Genomic DNA, 22,699 nt, shown 5'->3' with positions numbered 1-22,699 from the left:
TCTGTGACAAGGCAGAGGAGACTATGTCACATATTCTTACCTGGTTCCCGTTCTCGCGAACTATCTGGCATGAGATCCTATCCTAGATTGATCTATTGCTGGGCCTCCAGTTGTTGAAGGGGATTTCGCAGAGTGGTAGTCGCTGGTGGTGCGCTCCAACCCACGTCATATGCGCCAAGCAACATTGTCGCTAGTTATGCGTACTGCGTGGTGGATCTGGAAGCATAGGAATATGATTGTCTTCAACAACGAGCTGCTTTCGGTGTCCTCTCTAGTTGACACGATCCAAGCCGAGGTGAGATCATGGGCGGATGCCGGAGCACGAGGGCTACGTCAACTTCTCAATTAGCCTTGTTTTCGTGGGTTGGGTTGTGTGGCGTGGGCGTCGGTCCACTTTTTAGACTTGTGTATATAACTTTTTTTCTATCAATGCATCGAAACGCAATATTTTTTACGTTTTCGCGAGAAAAAAAAACACGACTACACAGCTGCTCTATTTTTTTTTTTTTTGAACTTCTGCATACTCTCGAAAGCCAAATCACAATTTCAATTCGAAGTGAGACTGTCATAACTTATGAAGATGGCTAATATTTTATTTCGCTTGATTAACTTCCCTACCAAAAGATGAAATGTCTCATTCCTATTTACATCAAGACTCTTTCTGTTGAGCTTGTGGTGACTGCCCTTCTTGATGTATCCGAGGAAACAGTAGCTCGTGTATTTGCTTCTCTGCGCTGAACTCTGAAGTAGCCTACAGTGTAAGAACCGCATGAGAATGAAATGCAAAGATTTTCTTCCTGTACAAACTAACGTTTCTCCACCTTTCATCTATCCATCACACACATCACAGAGAATGAAACAATTATACACAAAAGCTGACCTTTGTCGGGAAAGCAAATCTCAATGTCTGCACTTGTGTTCCTGAGCACAATCTCAAGTCAAATCCAAGGCAGTCCACCCCGATGATTGCTGCTTCCTGCAGAAGCATAACCGGCTGTGCTTTAATAGCGACTTCGAGATAATATGTCCAATGTACAACTCTTTCCTTAATTTTCAATGTTAACGAAGTGCCTATGAGAAATGTGAGGAAATATTACCTCTACTGGAATGGCCTTGCACCTCCAACAGAGTGATTTCAGAGCCTGTGTTATCTTGTCTCCACCAGCTCTCAAGCGCGATATTATGTTCGGTGCGGAATGCGCAATGATGTCTGGCCTAGATTTCCGGTATTCTTCTATCTTTACTTTGGGCTACAGGGAGTAAGAAATGATGCTAGTGTTCAAGAATGTACAATGGCAAATCTGCAGTTACATAAGATATTAAATTGCAGAATATCACATATAAGCTCGGGCTACAAGAAGTCCATTTTTTCAGAATTCAAAAATAGGGTTTTAAAAGTTTTCAAAAAACTGAAAAAAAATCTACATGTACAAAACGTATGTATCCTACAAGCGTGTAAAGTTGCAATATGAAATACCTTATATTCTAGGAAAAGCAATATTCTGACGATTTTTTTTATGAAGGACGCTTTTATGCTTAGTCAATACACCTGGCCATTGCACAATTTAAGATGCACACAACCGCAACAATATTAACAAAATAAAAATATGAAATCCAAGTAAACATCAAGAAATTTAAAATGTCTACGGAGATGTAGGACCAATCCATAGATCCGCTGTCATCCATGATGGATAAAAATATCTCTCGTCCCGTCCTCCAACCATTTGTTCCGTCTCTGTGGATAGGTCTCGATTCTCTATACGTTGTAGAGGCGATCATGAGCGGAGCAAACTTGTGCACCGGTAAATAACATGACGAACAAATTCCGATAATATAGCGGGATTTTTCGAGAATACACCATTAAAAAATGTATAGATTATATAGAAGGGTGCCAAAGAAGGCAAAAGTTGTGCTGCCAACAAGAGGAGGCAGCTCCTCACATAAGCCTACTCTCCGTACTACCATGATATCTCTCTCGGCTCCGGAAACACAAAACAGAACAACGGAAGAGCTTCGCAAGCCATCATCTATCGTACTCCTCCTCGATCTTCTCCTTAATGGCCGTATGTGACACCCCCACACCATTAAAGACCACGTCATTGTGATGCCTCCATATGCACTAGAAGACGTGAATGATCGTCGTCTACAAGTCTCGCTTATGCGCTGCAATGCACGAGCGAGATGTCCACCAATCCACGAGATCCAGGTCCCCCTCATGGAGCCAGTCCAGCTTGTTTCAAAGTCGAAATGTCCAAGACCAAACCTCATGAGCAACCACACTGCATGTGGCCTCTCTTCTCTCGATCTCACGAACAAGATTCAGTAGATGATGAACACAGAGAGGCGAGAGTTATGTGCTACGTGTAACTGATGCAGCTTTTCTGTTTCTGCTTCCTTTTATTCAGCAAAGAGGAGAATGTGCATGATCTCACGATGCCCACAACGAACGTTTCCATCCCACGTTCAGGCAACGAGAGGATCGGGTCAAGCACAAGACCAAATCCTAGTCTCTATCTTCAGCTAAGAAATAGATGAACTCTAACTGATACTACTCTGATGAAAAAACAAAGACACTACTCAGAGACACGCTAGATTAACCAACAAATTCCTCCTAATCTATGTCTCCTTAACCTCAACGATGTCAATGCGGCGGCGCAGCTCCTGGAACTGCACACGACCAAGTACCTTTGTCATGATGTCGGAGAGCTGGTCCTCAGTGCGCACGAACTAGACGTCAGTGTCACCACTGTCAACACACAGACGAATGAAATGATACCTAGTTTGAATGTGTTTGCTTGGGTCATGGAAGACAGGGTTCTTCATCAAGGCGATTGCTGCTTTGTTGTCGACGTGGAGCTCGATCATGCCATCATCGTATCCAAGCAGCTCGCCCTGGAGCCACCGGACGCCCTGACACGCCGCTACCGTCGCCACGACGTGTTCCGCCTCACAGGACCAAAGTGCGACGATCTTTGCTTCACATACTGCCACGAGACAGCGCTCTCACCAAGAAAGTGCAGAACACCGTTGGTGTTGCGACAAGCTTGGGCTTTTTACTCCTGGTAAGTCTACGAGCATCCAAGGTTCTTTGTTCCGACGATGTAGCACAAAAGATGCTTCACCTCCCTCGAGTAATCGCTTGCGTGTGCTTCCATGAACCTGCTCAGGTACCCCACCGTGTAGCAGATGTTTGGGCGCGTGCGGACGAGGTAGCGGAGGCCTCCGACGATGTTACGGTAAAGCATGGGATCCACCGCCGCCCCGCTCCCCTTCTTGCTCAGCTTCAACCGAGGCTCCATGGGCACGAAGGCAGCATTGCAGCTGCACATCCCCATTTTGTCAAGCAGCTTGTCAACGTAGGCAGATTGCCCCAGCTTGCCAGCGTAGGAAGATTGCCCCGGTTTGATGCACCCAGGGCGCTGGATCACCTCAATCCCAAGGTAGTATGATAGCAGCCCCAGGTTGCTCATCCTAAACAGCGACGTCATCTCCATCTTGAAATCACCGATCGCTGTTGGGGACGCACCGATGACGATTAGGTTGACGACGTACACATCGAGCAGGAACCGTTCCCCGTCCTTGTTGCGGGTGTACACCGCATGGTGAAGCCAAGTGCGACGAGGCTGATGGCCAGCTTCGCGTTCCACGCTCGCGGAGCTTGACGGAGCCCGTAGAGTGCCTTGTGAAGTCGCAGCACCTTCCCCTCCGATCCATCCATGACGAATCCAGGGGGCTGAGCAACGTACACCTCTTCCTGGAGCTCGCCGTTGAGGAAGGCGGACTTGACGTCGAGGTGGTACAACTCCCACTTCTCTTGCACAACGACGGCGAGGAGCAGGTGAGCGGAATCGAGCCGTGCGACGGGGGCGAAGACCTCCTCGAAGTCAAATCCCTCGCGCTGCACATATCCTTTTGCGACGAGGTGGGCCTTGTGTTTGACGACGGCGCCCTTCTCATCCCTCTTCACCTTAAACACCAATTTAAGCCCAATGGGCTTATGGCCACTAGGTAGATCCACCAGGGCCCAAGTCTTGTTCTGCTCGATGGAGGCCATCTCCTCCTCCATTTCCTTGCTCCAGCTTGCGTCTCGCTGGGTCTTAGCGATGCAGCTTGGCTCCTCCGCCGTGGTGCGCAGGAGGCGCCCGGCGAGTCCTGGTGGTGCGTTGTGGACGCCCAAGATGTCCATGACACGGCGGTAGCGGTGCTGCTCCCCCTCGCCGTGCGCGTCAAACATCTTTAGATCGATCTGGCGCAGATGGAGGTGTGGCCAGCTCCACGGATGGTGGCGGTGAAGCACCCATGGGGTGTACCGGCGTGCTTGCGGTTGGCGTCGAGGCAGGGCTGGTCGTGGCAACCTCCTCCTCCGGCTCCTCCATCGCTGCAACGAGCGAGGATGGCGAGGTAATGTACTCCACCACGAATTCCCCACTGCTTCCTTCCGGTTCCCCGTATTGCTCCTCCCAGTTCCAGCTCGCCGTTTCGTCGAAGACGACATCGCGAGAGACGTGGACGCGGCGCGTCGATGGCTCATAGACCATGTATGCCTTCGACCGTGGTTCGTACCCAATGAACACCATTGGGGTGCTCCGGTCGTCGAGCTTGCAAAGGAAGGGGCGCACGGACTTGACGTGGGCAACGCACCCTAACACATGGAGATGCTCGACCGAGGGCTTCCTATCGTGCCACGCCTCGTATGGTGTTCGCCCGTCGACGCTTCACGTGAAGGAGCAAGTCAGGACGTACACCGTTGTGGTCACCGCTTCCCCCCAGAAGAAGCTTGGCATCTTCTTGTCCTTCATCATGCTCCTGGCCATGCAAACCACGGTCTGGTTCCGTTTGACGCTGGTGTTCGCAAAGTGCGCGGCGAGGGTGTTGGAGGTGAACTCCCCGCCGTGGTTGGTGCATAGGGTGCACAGCTTGCGGCAAGCCTCGGTCCGCGCCTCCGCCTGGTAGCGCTTGACTATTGTCGCGGCCTCATCCTTTGTCGACAGTAGCACAAGCCACATGAAGCGGCTGTAGTAATCGACGAGCATCAGGATGTACCAGCAGCCGCCTGGCTTGGGCGCGTGATCGCGTCGTAGCGATCAGCGTGCACCAGCTCGAGCGGCTCCACCGCTCTAAACTTTTCTTGTTGCGGGAAGGGTGCTCGTCGCTGCTTCCCCGCCATGCATGCCTCGCAGAGTTCACCTGTGGGCTCGATGTTGGGATGGCCACGCACCATCTGCTCGCGCCCCATCTTCCGTAGTGCCTTGCAGTGGAGGTGCCCAAAGCGCACATGCCAGCGCCACGACGCCGCGTCATGGCGCAGAGCTAGGCACACGGGCAGCACAGGTCGAATGGTGAGCTTTGTAGAGGCAGTATGGTGCACGGTTTACCTTGACGACGAGGTCATCACGGATCGTGAGGACACCGTGCTTGATTCGGATGTTGCATGCGTGCTCGTCTAGCTGCCCGAGGCTGATGACGCTCCTCTAGAACGCGCGATGTGGTCCTCCGTCGTTTCTGAAGGCCATGGTGTCGTGCCCCATGATCTGCACCACGGAGCGATCGCCGAACTTGAAGTTGCCGCACACCACTTCATCCAGCTCCACAAACGATGCGCGCTCGCCCGTCATATGGTTCGACGCCTCTGTGTCCAAGTACTAGATGGAGTCAACGGGGTCGGTGTCGCTCCCTGGCAGAACCTTCGCTTTTTCGGCATACTTTTAAATAGCCGGCTATAGGATATAGCCGCGGCCGCGACCTCCGAAAAAGGCTATAGCCAGGCTATAGCGGGCTATAGCCACCTTTTAGCACACGAATGCCTTTAGCGGCACCTTGCTCGAAAGGCTATAGCCGGGCTATAGCGAGGCTATAGCCGGCTATTTAAAACTAGGCTTTTCCTCGTTGAGTAAGAACAACGCGCGTTCGGTGAGTGCCGTGGCCGCCTGATGCACTAGCGTGGTGATGGTACCGCAAATGGAATGGGAGGTGCGCCGTCCAGCACGACCTCCGCGAGCAGCATGAAGGGATCAGTGTGGTCATCGACCTTGGCCACGTGCACCTCCTCTCTCTTCTTCTTGCGGCACTCACGGGCCCAGTGCCCTTTCTTGTTGCAATAGCGGCACGTGTCATCCTTCTCGGACCCGCCGGACGCATTCGCGCCATCCCCGACTGATCGCTTATCGTCGTGGTCCTTGCCACGGTTCTTGCCCTGATGGTGATCACCCCCTGATCTGGTGCCACGCCCTCCATGAGCACCGCGCGTGAAGCATGCACGCCACTCCTCCGTGAGGAGCAGCTTGCCGAAGTCGTCTTCTCCGTCAACGGATTCATTCTCCTCCAGCACGTGCAACCGTCCACTGAGCTCCTCGATCGACATCGTCTTGATATCTAACGGAGATTCAATCGATGATGCCATCTGACGGTACTTACGCGGGAGGACGCGCACGAAATTCCTCACAGCCTTGGGCTCGACCTCAGGATCGCCGAGCATCTCCAGATCACTAAGGATCGTGGAGAGGCACAGCGTGAAGGTTTCCACCGTCTCGCTGTCCTTGAACGTGAAACGGTCGTAATCACGATGTCGCGTCTAGGCCTTTGCACCGCGCAAGCGCTCCGCTCCGACGAGCATCGTCTTGCTCGTGTCCCACGCTGCCTTGGCATTGTCCTTGGCGGCGAGGATGTGCACCAGCTCCGGCAGCACGACATGGAGTAGAGCCGATAGAGCCGCGCGATTGTCGTGCTCGTCATAGTCGCCCTCCTTCAAGGCTTCCCACAACCCGTGTACCTGCAGCTGGATGCGCATGAGCACGACCCAATCCGTGTAATTGGTGTGCTTCAGCGTCGGCCACTCTGAGCCGCTGTTGACGGCGTGCACCACCCTCTCCCTCAGCACCAGCTCGCGCCCATGGTGCTGCCCGGGACCACGACGAACCAGTGAGAGGGAGGTGCGCCTCGGAGATCTTGATCACGACCCGGACGCCGTGTTTTTAGGTTTCTTCTTCCCCACCGACGCATCTCTCTTTGGCGGCGGCGTATCCGATTCTGCCATGATCGGCAGGCTCTCATACCAGTGGCCTCTCTTCTCTCGATCTCAGGAACAAGATTCAGTAGATGATGAACGCAGAGAGGTGAGAGTTTTGTGCTGCATGCAACTGATGCAACTTTTCTGTTTCTGCTTCCTTTTATTCAGCAAAGAAGAGAACGCGCATGATCTCACGATGCCGACAACGAACGTGCCATCCCACGTCTAGGCAACGAGAAGATCGGGTTAAGCACAAGATGTTGCATTTCTAACTAAGCATTCTTCCACCTTAAAACTCTTTCCTCATGTATATGCTAGCAGGAGGAGTCTAGCGCATCTCGAATGAATAAATTGCTGAAGGTTACAGAAGCACTACGTGGTATTTTAAACTCAAGGCTTTTTAACATTTCCCATCATTGTGCTTATCAGAAATTATACGATCTATTCTTACAATGGTATCCTGTGCGAACATCGAGTGACCAAGCTGTTACCTAAAGTTGCCATACAATCGTTGTTTAATCCTCTTTTATCGTTTTTGCATTTGTGGTGTGGCACAAGCATGGAAGTGGACGGATGAAGAAGAGAGGGGCAACCCTTATAATAGAGGAAGTAGATAAGTAAAAGGTATGCTTCTCTAAATTAGATTTAGACTTGGTTCCACGCTTATCCTTTAGTAAACAGTAGCACAAAACATGTACGTGGTAAGAGAAAGTTCTTCCATCAGTTGGGAAGTTATTGATTGAATTTAAAGATGGGAGATTACTTGGTGACATTTTATTTCTTTTAGAGGGCATTTGTGATTTGAAGAAGTTTTGGGTTCGGCTAAGATGATTGGTCTTTCATAAATTTCTCAAAGTGGACTATTAATGATTTTTATCACACTGAATTATTTTTCTGCCCTAATATCATTTAGTTGGATTGTTTCTGTCTCATGTCCATAGCTTGTATTTTCTTCCGGGTCATTCCTGGTTGAGAACATTAAGAGGGCTCCATATGTCAATGTGGGTGAAATGTTTAAGGAAAGATTAATTTTAGGTTACATACACCTCGGTCTGACTCGAACCTGAAGTTCCTCTGTTACATTAGATTAGTCTTGCTTTCTCGCAATTTTCTCACATACTTTTCCTACTACAGGCCATAGCTGAGCATCTCTGGGTAAAAGAGGTGGCTGGTATAAAGATATGTTTAGGGAGATGAACCTTAACAAATATGTATGATTAATTCTGATGACCTGATGATTGGATTAAATGCCAATGGATGTTGTGACTAATTATTATTTTCTTCATTCCGCGAAACTTTTGCATCTTGATATCATTTGACTAGCGTCACTAGAACCTTCTGTTTTTATGTAGAATCACAGCCTCCGTGGTGTTACTTATTTTCGTCCAAACTGATTTTCTTTTGAAGGTATTCTTGTGTTAGACTAAAGTAAAATCAAAGGCGGATGAAGAGAATGGAAGTGGAGAGAAATGAGGGCAGGGAGAAAGATGCCGTAGACTTGTGAGTGTGAATTATGCCCTTCGTTCAGATACTCAAAATCGTGGTTTGTCTTTATCTATCAATACGTGTGTGCACGTGCAAACTTACTAGTAGGGGTTTAAAACGTCTACTACTGTTCACCTTTCTAACAATCACACTTTTGTAATTTTTGTATAGCCTTGAGATAAGGTATTTCACATTGAAATTTCACATGGTTGCAGGATATAATGTATACGTGTAGATTTTCTTCAGAAATGTTTGAAACTTTGAAAGACCGTTTTCGAATTTTTCAATGCACTGTATTAGGCTCCCCTGGAGCCCAAACTCAAAAATACTGCACTCATTATAAATTTAAACTGTTAATCAACACCAGCATGCCATAAACTCACCAACGGTTCAGCAGTTCCGGAAAATTACTTTGGCATATCAAATGAAGGAGACATACCTCGGTACCATATGCAGTGATCAGCTCAATGCTCAGAACTTCAACCTTGAAAAATGTAGCTCCACTCTCCTTTTTACTATCTTTTAGGGGTTCATCACCTACCAAATTTCATTAACTGTGAGATTACTTCGTTCCATAAAACAATGTCTGCTGAACAAAAGGTTCATTTCCAGGTTCGTCACAACAACCATTTAATAAATGCCTGGAGACCATGGTGCTCTCTTCAGCGAAGGCAGGTCGCAGCTGGCCCTCAACAACGAGGCTTGCAGGTGGTCGGTCCAACCAATCTATATTAGATTTGCTCGCGCTCTAGCAATAAATGTCAAGAGCATAATGGTTACTCTTGAATAATAATTAAACTTTGTTTCACTGATGGATAATAATTATGTTTCAATCATCTACCTCCACAATCATCCTTGCAAAATAGAGAGGATGGCAGGAATTCACGGTTTCAAGGTTGGACCAGCTAGGCGCATCATCATCTTCATCGTCGTCGTCGCCATCTTCTTCATCAATAGCAAACACACCCTCCTGCACGTTTTTAAGACACACATCATCAAAGTAAATCACTGTATTATGTTTTTTGTTGACCAGTAACAACAATCATTTTATCAAGGATTTTCACCACCTCTTCAAAGTCCTCATCAAAGTCGCTTTCCTCATCATCTGAATCGTCGTCGTCATCTTCTTCTTCCCCTTCTTGCATAAATTGAGCTGATGATGCCGCGGCTAGATCCAACTCAGCAAAGACATCTGTATTATCCAGTCCAATGATAACATGCTGCAGATACAAAAGAACATAGTATAATATTAATTAAGTGTATGCACAACTACAACAACGCATAGTTAACCTGTTTATTAAGAGAATTAAGTGACAAGAAATAGAATGGTAATTACAACGGAATTGTTACCGCGATTTTGTCTTCGCCCATGATGCTTTCCATGACTGCGTCTTCATTGTCGACCTCGAAGTAAATATCTGAGCAGATTGCCACACAGAAGCTTCAAGGAAAAAAAATGAGAGTGCCCCAAAGCAAGTTACAAGAGCCTATTGGGGATAAGAAGGCCGTTGCACAATTATCCGAAGTACCCAGCAGCATACCTCCATTCTCGTCGGTCAAATAGGGGAACTCCGGCAAGATGATTCTCTCGTGTACACCATCGTCGACGAGCGTGGAGATCATCACCGTAGCATTGTTGTTCACCTGCACATAACCAGCACTTTGTTCAACAACAGGGGACTCGCACTCTCCCAGGAATTCAGCACTGCATATAAATATGGTTCGAGTAGTTAACTAACCTCGACGATTGTTCGGGCAGATTCGGCGTCGGTAAGGCGCGCCGGCTCGCCGTCGTTTAGGTGGAGCGTCTCGGCAATATCCTCGGAAGGATGGTAGCGGCCGGCTCTGCCCGACGGCAGCTCGTCCGGGGGGTTCGGCGTTGCACCCGCCCTGCATTCTCGACATAACTAAATTCAGCCATTGCACCGACAAAACATATGAGCAGTACGCACACATTTTCGTACCGGCAATGGCGGCAATGGCTACTCCGGCCTGCGTGCGCATTGCTGCTCCAAGAGCAGTGACAGCGACAGCAGGAGTGTTGACTCTGACTGCGACACCGGCGTAGTAAGGCCCGCGGGAGGGCCGAGCCCCCGCCTGCTCTCCGCACGGCGAAGAAACTATGCGGCGAAGGGTGGCGGCGGTAGCGGGAGAAGAAGGGGTGGTACGGCGCTGCTGCAGCGGCTGCCGCCAGCAGCATGGTATACCATGGAACGGAGGTGACCGAGCTGAGAAGTAAGATAGTTGGAAGAAGATAACCAAAAGCGCCGCACTGCTTGCTCTCATGTGCGGCGGAAAAAAAGCGTAGGGCCCCCTTAATAACCGATGTATCTTATCCTCTCGTGACTATCCCCTCGTGAGTCGTTTGGTACCACAAAATTTCCTCTCCTCCTGAGATCAAGCCTAGTGAGGGAATCGTTGAGGAGCGCCGCCGCGCAAGCACGGCTCGGAGGCTGCCGTCGCGCGAGCAGGGGTCGCCGCCGCCACCGAGCACGCGGCAGGTGTTGCCGCCGCCGACGCCGCGCGAGCACGTGTCGCAGGGTGTGGAGAAACACCGGTCGGGGAGGCACGGGAGGAGGTAGCCTCCGACGACGAGCAGGCATCAGGGAGGCACGCGCCAGCGAGCACGTGGAGCTAGGCGCGTGAGGAGGAGGTGGTTCATCTGCTATCTTCATTCGCCATGGAAATAGAGCTCGAGCCTGTTGCTTTACTTGCTCGAAATTTTGGGGAAAAGAGACCCATGCAAGCAGGTAGCAACAATAGTAGGCTATGTGGAAATTAATTTGGCAGGTAGGACTAATTAACCTGGCAGTATGCACTAATTATTCTGGCAATTATGAACAGACTAATTAACCTAGAAAATACACACTAATCAAGTCGTATTTTAAACTTGACAATACTCCAAGTTAATTTGGCAACTAGAACCTAATTAATCTGCCAATTACATTTTGTGATATGAGTGGGTATATGGTTTGCATCGTGTTTAAAGTTGTCTTATGCCATCTTCTTCTTCTTTTTATCATCTCCCCTTAATCTTAGCAGCATCAAAAATAAATTGTTAAACTATAACAGTAGAAAAGGATGTGGTGATTTCTAGCAAGGTAGAAAAACGGGCAGATCTTTTTTTGGGAGTGACTATAGAACAGCCGTCTGTTTTGCAATTTAGGAACAGACACTTTTCACTGAGTCAATCAAATGATGACAACTGTACATTGTTACCAGCTCTATGAAAAATGACAGTTACAAATATGTCTATTTGGGTTCACATCAGTCCACCTTAAGTTCTAAGTTTCCAATCAGTTATCCGGCGGGCTTTCAAAATTTTCAGTACTCATACCACGTTCCAAGGGCTACTTTTTAAGCCTAAAACTGTACAAGCCCGAAAAAAAGAGCCCATGAAAAATGAAAACGTCCATAGAACAGATCGGCCATTCTCTGTAAGCCCATATACAATTGCTCGACCTTCTCTAGCAAGCAAACTTCCTCCGTCTGCTCCAACCACTCCATCGACACATAAAGGGCTACATGTGGTCCTCTACGGAAGATTGAGACGCTCACAAAGGTAAAAGGGGAAGAATATAGATTAAGATCTACAACGACCAAAGAAAAAGAAAGGCAAAAATATTCTGGAAGGCAACTTACTTGGATTTGGAGATTCACTGAAGTCCAAGGGATGCTCCTAAATTCCCAGTAATCTGAAACAGAAAATAGTGCTCTCATGTTCTAAGATAGTAGCAGACTCATAATTGTTTTAGCTTTGAAGGTTGTGCTCAGAACATATTATGACTTAAAGGCTGTAGTAGCACACCTGGATTAAAGTCAACTTTATCCTGCACTCTTGTTTAGCAGAAGTTCCCTGTAACACAAAACACTCAAAATTATTCTTGAAAACAAACTGAATTGCCATTTGCAGTAGGTTTCCCCAACCATATGAGCAACAAACAAAAAGTTGAATCTACCCGTTCTCCCTTTATTCTCATATAAATTTAACTCTCACTCTGAAAATAAAAAATAATGCTTTTAAAAAAGATGGTCAAATCACTGAGGAAATAGACACAAACAATGAGACCGCAAAAGAAATCTCGGAAAGATTCACAAACTAGAGAATATCTGAGATACTTATGTAGATATATGAACAAAGAAAATATGAACGCATCTAAAAATTAAGGAATGCGAACTTAAGAGACTGACAAAGAGAAATAGATGAGAAAGTATGAGACCTGCAGCTTGCTATGCCGCATCACATAGAGAGACATAATGAAACATCGAGAGCATCAGAGAGAGCTATCTTGAGAAGGACTGCGGCGGCTGCTCTTAAAGCTTGATTCGTGCAGCAGGTGGAGTGGCACACAAACGGAAACAAGCGACTGTGTCTGTAGCTCGAAGTAAGGAATGCAATCTGAGAAAATGATAAAATGAAAAGGAGGAGGAACAATGAAAAAATGAAAACCCCAAGGAGACTAAAAGATCAATGACAGTGATGCAAAAGCAGGTACCTCTAGTGAGAGTGGAAGTGATAGTGACAGTGATAGTAGTGGCAATATAAGTGATAGTGGGAGTCAAAGCAAAAGTTCTGCAAGTGGCAGTGCGAGCATCAACGACAGTGATAGCGATGCTTCGTCAAGCGGCAAGGAAGGGTCTGATGCATTTGTGGACATCACAAGGGAGGATAACAAAGCAGATACATCAGGGAGAAAAGTAGCAGATGAACTGAGGTCGTGTTCCTCGCCAAGAGATTTGCCAACAATGGATGGTGATGATGAGCAAATCGACATAGGAACAAATCTGGATTACACTAGTATATCATCACACATTGATCTGAATAATTTTAATATCGATTGTGATGAGGCGGCATATACAGCTGCAGCAACTGAGAATATCGGTGCAAGCAAAGTAAAACATGCCATCAGAAATTTTAGGAAGCAAAAAACATCGGGAGTTCTAGGTCTGATGGGAAGTATCCTGCAAACAAAACATCTTACAAGGATAATCTCTTTTTGATGACCACTTAGCAGTGAATAGTGAAAAGTTGCCTATTGAAGAAGCCATTTTGTTCAAGAAGCAGGATGGTAGAAGAAGAAAATCAACCTCAAAGGATGGAACAAACCATGTACCGACAAGGACCTCAGAGAAAGGTACCAAAGCCATCTTGAAAAGGGGTTTTAATAATAAGAATGCAACCATAAAGTCAGAAAGTTCCAAAAAGGCCAAGGTTGACATTGCTTATTCGGGAGCTATAGGTTCTTCATCAGAGCACAGACAAAACTTACCTCCTGACAAACATGTCAATGAGAGGTTGAGCAAAGAGACGGGAAATGTTGGATTGGACAGACATACATATTTGTAGTTTCAATATACTATTCCTTCTATGAAAGGAAGACCTCCGGCTTTTGGAAATGTGCAAAAGATAAATCAAAGCCCAAATGTTTTCATATCCAGACAATCCACTCCAAGGAAACACAAGAAAATATTGGTAAAGCAAGTTATAAGAAGAAAGTAGATCAGATGCAGAAACCTTCGAATAGTTTGGATGGTAACCTAGGGAAAGGTTATGTACATGTTGATGACCACTATATCAATTTTAGCGACCTGCTGCAAGAAAAAGAGGTAGTCATGGGGGATCTTTTGTTGATGGGAAAATGCACAAACATTCAAAGGATGCCAATATTGATGCAAATTCCATAAATATAGCAAAAGGTGTCAGAAGAAATGTTAAACAAGAGCTAAAGAGATTGAAGAGTGAAAGAAAAGCACCAAAACTAAAGAGAATGCAGAATATATGGAAACAAACTTAGCTAACAAGAAGCTGAAAAAATCAAAACAATAATTTCTAGGCAACATGTAGCAGTACGAGAACCACTGGTTGAATGATTGAATCGAGCAAGAATAAACTAACAAAGGTAACCAAGGAAAACATAAGCGTAGCAAGAGTACCTAGAGTGGGCTGCTCCGGGAGGGAGGGACTGAAGGTGGAAGAAGAGCTTGACCAAGGAGAGTCGAGGAGGACTTGAATGGGAGACAGAGCAATGGAGATGCTATCGATATATCTACTTCTCCTCCTCCATCCCGGCGGTCGCCTAAACTAAGAGGTTGAACAACAAAAAATCAGTGAATCAAATAAAAAGACAAGAGAAGACAAAGACACTAAAGCGAAACAAGAAAGAAATGGAATTCATGGAATTCATATAGTAATGCAATGCTAGACTAAGGCACACGCGAGACTGGAAAAATTGAGGTACTTAAGAAATTAACTGATAAAAAAGGAAGAAGAACAATACTGAAAATGCAAACTCTAATAATGAAAAAGAACAAGAGTAAGACCGCTGAAGAACTGTAAACTGAATACAGAAAAATAAGACTACAAATCACAGGACAGAATGAGTAATTAACTGAAAGAACACTGAATAAATACTAACCAATGACGTATCTCGCACACGAAAAATAAGGAACTGATAGAAGAGAAAACTAAATGACTTGGACAAAAGAAGCAGACAAGCTGAGGAAATAAGAAAATGAATGAGCAAAGACAAACAAACTGAAGAAACAATAACGGAGTGACCCGAGAATAGTACAAGGAGATTCAATAAATGAGATAACATAGAACTGAGCAAGTAAGAATGAGCGCATATGATAGATCTAACTGAAGATTTAACTGGAAAATTATACCAGAAAATATGAGATACATGCACATCAAGAGACTGAGACAAAGAAGAAGTAATGAGGGACCAAAGACTACAAAATGAAAGAAAGAATTACCGAGAGACCCAAGACTGCTAACTGAAAATAAGAAGTACCAGAGACCGGAGATAACTAAAAATTAAGTAACTGCTGAATTTAGATACTAGACTAATAAACCGAGAAGAAAAAGAAGCTAAGGAAATAAGAAGCTGAGGAAACAAAAATTATACACTAAGGATTGAAGGAAAGTGAATACTAGATACTAAATTCTAAACCAGCAGAAAGATAAAAAAAAAGGCGAAACAGAAAAGAATGAAAGAACATACTGATACTTAGGGCTGACAAAATCAATACAGAAAACAATAAACTGAGAGAATAGAAGAAAGTGATAGAAATAAGATACTAAGGGACCAGATCACTATGTCAATGGGATTGCAATTTGTGGCTCGTGGCGGCGACACGCAACCACCGGAAACAATCTCCTTGATGGTGAGTAGGAGGATGTTGCGCTATGCTCACGCCATGTCCTAGTCAACGAAGTCCGATGCCAGAGCCAGATAGCATCAGGATGCTGCCTCCATGTGGAACTGGTGCCTAGCTAAGGTAGTTTAGGCTATATGATTTGCATTTCAGTTCTGAAAAAGGAATCATGGAGGGGTCTGCTTCAGCTCAGTAACACTGGTTGTTTGACATCTAACTGACACACAAGTACACAACAAGGCAAAGAAAATGAGGTAAAAGTATCATACCAAGTTCAACACCATAATTTCCATAACACTATGCATATACCATGCTGAATCCCCAATAGGCCAATAAAAGTCTCTCTGAACTTCTCTCCGAACCATACTAGCATCGATCTAGTAAACTTGAAGACACATACTACGGAGAGAACTGAATAACCTCGACTCTACATGACCAAATCATCAATATCTCATCTCCAAAACCTGGAACCTATCACACTCAACTAACACACAAACACTCTGAAACCTAAACTATTTCCTATAAACTAAACAAATGAACACAATATCCTAAAAAATAAACATCAAAGAACAAAAATCATCATGGATACTGAACCATCACATTTGACTAGCTACCTCCAGATCTGGCTACCTCCACATACGAATCAATATCTTCCTATCTACATCCACTTAGAAATCAACAACCCCATCTACAGCAAATTGTTAGAACAATGAACAACCTAGCACCCAAATAATAGATCCGTACAAAACGAAAGCACAGCTACCTCCACCTACAAATCATCAAAATCATCTTATGCAGCTCAAAAACAAATGACAATCCCCGCGCTTACTCATCTTTATGCACCTCCAAAATAAAGACGAAACGAGAAACAGAGAACTGAAGGCGGAGGAAAATTACCCATCTCGTCGGCGACTCAGCGGTGAACATTCATTCTACGCTCTCAAGTCGCAGACCTCTTTCCCGTTGGATGGCGAAGGACACGAGCCGCTGGATTCCTCATCGCTGCTAGCGGCGATCAAAGCGTTAGCACCGCCCCCAACACCGATCGAGCAGGACGTGGCTTCCCCGCAGCGCTGGCATAGCACGACACACCGTCCGTGCAGCAACCACCCCCTCAAACGCCGGCCGGGTATGATGCGGTGACGCCACGGCCTTCTCCGGCTCAAAAGTGAAGCACGCATAACATGTTGTTTCGTTGTTGTGTACACAATTGATAGTCCCACCCATTCAGATTACAACTTATCTTGCATATATAAGTGAAGCACGCATAATAATGAACACAATCAAGAACAATTATATATGTAGCATTAATGTTTAGTATTAAATCCAATATCCTCACAGATGATCTATGATCAAATTCATTATGAACAAGGTCAAATCAATTCAAATTATTCAAATATATATATGATGGATACCATGCTTTTACTGTGCGACTCTGGTATATAGAACCAATAGGTATGGAATCATGACCATAACTCACAGTGTATAATATGTTGCAAATATAAGTGAAGCATACATCAATAGCATTGAAATGCAACATGTGTTGGGATAAACACAAATGATATGAAAAATCTGGTTCGATTCTAGAAGAATTAAAACAATCTAACAGCAGTAAAATTACTTTTGGTGGCTGTAGTATTTCAAACAAAACAGAATCAATATTCATATTATCACGGAAATTAGGTACCATCCCGCAGCAAAAAGACTCTATCACATAGCATATAGGACTGAAAACAGCAAGTTTCAATTCAGTAATTCTATCACAAGCAGTGCATATGTGATCCACTAGAAATTTCTCATCCATGCTATAATCACCAATGAATTAAAGATGAAAAAAAATGCATAAGTGCTAGAATTTACATGTGAAATTTCAGAAATCTTATCCATAGCACTTGCAGATTCATAGGTTCATTTAACATGATATAAAGACACAATATCATTAGATGGTATTCTAGCAAGTACCTCTTTGTGTGTAATCAATACCATATGATTAAAATTCAAAATGTCCAATGCATCACATGGTGTTGAAGTATATGTGCAAGTGAAATCCAATGAAGCAACAAACAAAGAAGTAGACTCACAAAATTGTTTAGTATGTGCGGGTTGTAGTTCCAAATCTCGTTCATGTTCTTCGATCGAATCGTTTACGCTGCATGCTCATGGGTTTCACATGTCATGTTGTATGAACAATAAATTAACCGGTCAAAACGGAATCATTCATATTTCATTTTAGTGCAATCCTGTCCTAAAGTGCTCGCTCGGATTAACGACTGCTAGCTAGGGGTATCCCTTTGTGTGTCCGATTCTCTAATCCTGGATTACCTCCAAGCCGGTCAATGGTAGTTACTACTCCGTGTGAAACATCCATGTCCAATCCCTCTTTCCTGCCGATGTCAGAATGTAGACGGACAAGTCCATGAGGTCTGTCACGTACTTTTCATCAGTCGCGCAAAGAAATTTAGCTGTCTGCCGGTGTTCCTATAAGGGCGGCCGGGCCTGAAAATGCCCCTCCAGCGGGTGATGCATAGTGATCGAGTCGTCCATGACGACGCAAACATAATCTAAATATGCGTTAGGTTTGCGTCTCCGCGGACGCTGCGCGGACGCATCGGTCGTCCGTCCGGTCCTCGCACAGGCCCGCCTGCCAGAGGCACAGCTGCTTCATCTTCGGCGGCATTACTTACGGGCGGCACGCTGTAGCCTTTCCAGGGCCACGTTAATAGCGTGCCTCGGCTTCCGCGAGCGTGCGCAGCTGGGCGGCGTCGCAGTGGCAGAACATTGAAGGCGAGATGCCGTCCGAGCGTCTTAAAGGGACGCTGTCGGCGCCCATTTCCCCGACCACACCATTGCCAGAGCCCACACTATCCACCCCACCGACACCATGGGGAAGAAATGCTGGCCGTTCCGCAAGACCAAGAACGACCACGAGGCTAGCGGCTTGCGGTCCGGCAAGAAGCCACGGATCGGGCGGTACGTCCGCATCAAGTTCGTGCGCCGCCTTTCGGAGGAAAACCGGCCGGTGCCATGGCCGGACGCAAACCTGCCTGGAGGAGGCTGGTGTAGGGATTCGTAGCATAGAAAACAAAAAATTTCCTACCGTGAGAACGCAATCCAATCCAAGATGCAATCTAGAAGACGGTAGCAACGACTAACCCTTGAAGATTTCCAAAGCCTACAAGAGGAGGCTCTCGTTGCTGCGGTAGACGATCACTTGCCGCTTTCAAAAAGCGCGTAGAAGATCTTGACGGTGCTACAATCGGGCAGCACCTCCGTACTCGGTCACACGTTCGGTGTTGATGACGACGTCCTTCTCCCCGTTCCAGTGGGCAGCGGAAGTAGTAGATCCTCCTTGGAATCCCGGCAGCACGACAGCGTGATGGCGGTGTCGATGGAGAACTCCGGCAGGGCTTCGCCTAAGCATATGCGGGAGTTGTATGTGGAGGAGGGGTGCTAGGGTTTGGGGAGAGGGGTGCCTTGGGCGCCGGTCATGAAGGGGGCAGCCAAGGTTGGAGGCAAGAGTGGCCGGCCACCCTCCCCTTGTCCCTCATTATATAGGTGGAAGCCCCAAGAGTTGTAGTCCAAGTCTTCGAATAAGACCCCAACACCAAAACTTCCCAAAGGTGGGAAACCTACTCAAGGGGGAGTCCTACTCAAGGTGGGACTCCCACCTTTCCTTGAGGTGGGGCTGGCCGGCCACCAAGGTGGAGCCCACCTGTGACTCCTCCCCCTTAGGGTTTGGCCGGCCATGCTAGTGGAGTCCCTCCGGGACTCCACCTTTCCATAGTGCCTTTCTTCCGAACTTTTCTAGAACCTTCTAGAACCTGCCATAAATGCACCGGATCATTTTCAAACTTGGAATATGACTTCTTATATATGAATCTTATTCTCCGGACCATTCCGGAACTCCTCGTGATGTCCTGGATCCCATCCGAGACTCCGAACAAAACTTCGAACTCCATTCCATATTCCATATCTACTTAAACGACATCAAACCTTAAGTGTGTCACCCTACGGTTCGCGAACTATGTAGACATGGTTGAGACTTCTCTCCGACTAATAACCAATAGCGGGATCTGGAGATCCATAATGGCTCCCACATATTCAACGATGACTTAGTGATCGAATGAACCATTCACATATGATACCAATTCCCTTTGTCACGCGATATTTTACTTGTCCAAGGTTTGATCATCGGTATCACTCTATACCTTGTTCAACCGCGTCTCCTGACAAGTACTCTTTACTCGTACTGTGGTATGTGGTCTCTTATGAACTTATTCATATGCTTGCAAGACATTAGACGACATTCCACCGAGAGGGCCCAGAGTATATCTATCCGTCATCGGGATGGACAAATCCCACTGTTGATCCATATGCCTCAACTCATACTTTCCGGATACTTAATCCCACCTTTATAACCACCCATTTACGCGAGTGGCGTTTGATGTAATCAAAGTACCTTTCCGGTATAAGTGATTTACATGATCTCATGGTCGAAAGGACTAGGTAACTATGTATCAAAAGTTATAGCAAATAACTTAATGACGTGATCTTATGCTACGCTTAATTGGGTGTGCCCATTACATCATTCATATAATGACATAACCTTGTTATTAATAACATCCAATGTTCATGATCACGAAACCATGATCATCTATTAATCAACAAGCTAGTTATACAAGAGGCTTACTAGGGAATCTTTGTTGTTCACATAACACACATGTATCAATGTTTCGGTTAATACAATTATAGCATGGTATGTAAACATTATCATAAACACAAAGATATATTATAATAACCATTTTATTATTGCCTCTTGGGCATATCTCCAACAGTCTCCCACTTGCACTAGAGTCAATAATCTAGTTTACATTTGTAAAGATATAACACCTTGGCCTTCCGGTGATTTATCATGTTTTGCTCACGGGAGAGGTTTTTAGTCAACGGATCTGACATGCTCAGAAACGTATGTATTTTGTAATTCATTTGCGTCTCAACGCATCACTCATTTTCAAATGAGTTGGCATTTAAATATGTTTGGTCTTCTGGTGGAACCTTAATTCCGCGGTCTGAAATATGTCACTAATATTGTCACACACAATATAGCTTCAAAGTTCTGACTTTGTCGGAACTACACCAAGTTCTCAAAGAACCTTTTGACTTAACATCCTTTGTCATTGTCAAAACAATGACATACTCTGCCTTCTTTTGTAGAATCCATCACAATATTTAGAACTCTTCTAAATCTAGCATAGATAACTTCTAGCTCATTGTGCTACCTATTAAAACAACACTTAGTCTAGTTTGAGATTGAAATTTTATTTTCATATGTGACAAAATAAATATCGGTGCAACACCTTACAGCGATTTGTTTGTCATTTCTTCATACAAAACTATATATATATATATCCTTGGTTCTTCTTAGGTACTCAAGAATATTCTTACTGTTTTTAATGATCATCACATGAATCATTCTGGTACATGCTCATAACACTTTTAGAGCACATGACATCTGATTGTGTACATATTATTCGTGATCTATAATCACTCATGTGTTTTTACTCATTGAGTGTCAGATACGCTCAAGTTTTGTCAAACCTTCACATGCCAAGAACATTTTCTTAATATTTCTATATTGAGCTACTTCAATATCCATTCTATGTATTTTGACTTAAACTTATTATGTGTTTCAATCTATCTTCATAGATCTTGACACTAAATTTGTTTCAGTCCATATCCTTTCATTGAAGTTAATTTCTCAATGAAATCTTTTAATCAAGTATATAATTACATCATTTATAACCAACTATATGTCATCTACATAAAGTATTATAAATATGTCTCAGCGCTCCCACTTAATTTCTTGCAAAAGCAAGCATCTTCATCGTTTCTGATGAAATCAAAAACTCTTTGACTATTTCATCTGGTGAAGATTCCAACTCCGCGATACTTACTTCACCCAATTGAAGTTTGTATACCTATCTAGTATTCCACGGACTAGCAAAACTCTTGGTTGTATCTAGTATACACCTTTAATACATACTTATGTTAAGTAATGTATTTTGCCAACCTACTAGCATATCTCATAAATAAATATGTAGCGATTACTAGATAATCCACATAGACTATAAGCATTGCTACGGAAGATCTAATCTTATCGTAGTCAACTTTTGAAATTTGTCGTAAACAACTTTTCGACAAGTCGAGCTTCTTCAAGGATATTCCATCCAAGTCCATCAGTTTTATAGATCTATTTACTTTCAAAAAGTATTTATCTATCTTGGTTTTATGGCGTATAGCCATTTTAACGGAGTCAGGGCCCATCATAACTTCTTTGTTTGTAGTTGGTTTATCATTGTTCAAAATCAATCCTTTGTCCACAAATCATTTATTTGATCACAAAGTAAACCATACCTACAAGGTTCAATTTGTACTTCGATCTCCATGGCTAAAATACTTTGTAGTCATGGGAGCCATGACCATCGTGGCCGCTTCCGGAACCAATTCCGATGTTGCGCTACTCTGATCATTATGCTCAGGTTCATAAACCTTATCAAATTCTATTGTCCTCCCACTCAAATACTTTGCTAGAAACAATTTCTTGGAAATAAATAAGAAACATCGACAAACACTTTTGTCTTTGTATCCATAGTGGAAAGAATTCCCAATCAATACTTTGGGATAACCAACAAAAACATTCATCCGATTTTGGTTGTAAACTCTTAGACCAAAATTTTAAAGAAAGGACTATTAGGGTTTATACCCATGCCATAACTCGTATGTTGTCATTTCAACGGATCATGATGATGCTCTATTTAGTGTAAAAGCGGTAGTCTCTAAAGCATAATCCACAAATATTATAATGACATTAATATTTTATCTCATCATTGATCCAACAAGGTTTGGATACATCTCTCGGATACTTCATCATCACTATGATACTCCAAGAAATGTGAGTTGTAGAATAATTTCATAACTCTCTTAGATGTTCGCTAAAAATAGTAATTCAAATATTTCCACTATGATCCAATCATAGATATTTGACTTTTC

General features: G+C 44.8%; 1 protein-coding gene across 2 annotated transcripts; it reads right to left on the bottom strand.

Annotated features, from left to right (window-relative positions):
- Nucleotides 1-521: 521 nt before the first annotated feature.
- LOC124703513 (uncharacterized protein At3g49140-like) lies at nucleotides 522-10,787 on the bottom strand. Of its 2 annotated transcripts, none has more exons than XM_047235724.1 (11): nucleotides 10,456-10,787; nucleotides 10,231-10,381; nucleotides 10,033-10,135; nucleotides 9,842-9,909; nucleotides 9,559-9,711; nucleotides 9,333-9,461; nucleotides 9,119-9,239; nucleotides 8,931-9,028; nucleotides 1,098-1,250; nucleotides 881-976; nucleotides 522-741 (listed from the first exon to the last, which is right to left on the bottom strand). In XM_047235724.1, exons 1-11 carry the CDS (start codon nucleotides 10,689-10,691, stop codon nucleotides 547-549), a joined length of 1,503 nt encoding a protein of 500 aa, XP_047091680.1. In that variant the 5' UTR covers nucleotides 10,692-10,787; the 3' UTR covers nucleotides 522-546. The 2 variants fall into 2 exon arrangements, with proteins under 2 accessions (XP_047091680.1, XP_047091681.1); XM_047235725.1 differs by having other exon boundaries at nucleotides 522-751; nucleotides 10,456-10,782.
- Between the last annotated feature and the right edge of the window lie 11,912 nt (nucleotides 10,788-22,699).

This window comes from Lolium rigidum, chromosome 3, assembly GCF_022539505.1.
Source record: "Lolium rigidum isolate FL_2022 chromosome 3, APGP_CSIRO_Lrig_0.1, whole genome shotgun sequence".
NCBI classification, from domain to species: domain Eukaryota; kingdom Viridiplantae; phylum Streptophyta; class Magnoliopsida; order Poales; family Poaceae; genus Lolium; species Lolium rigidum.
This window is presented reverse-complemented; position numbering and strand designations above follow the sequence as displayed.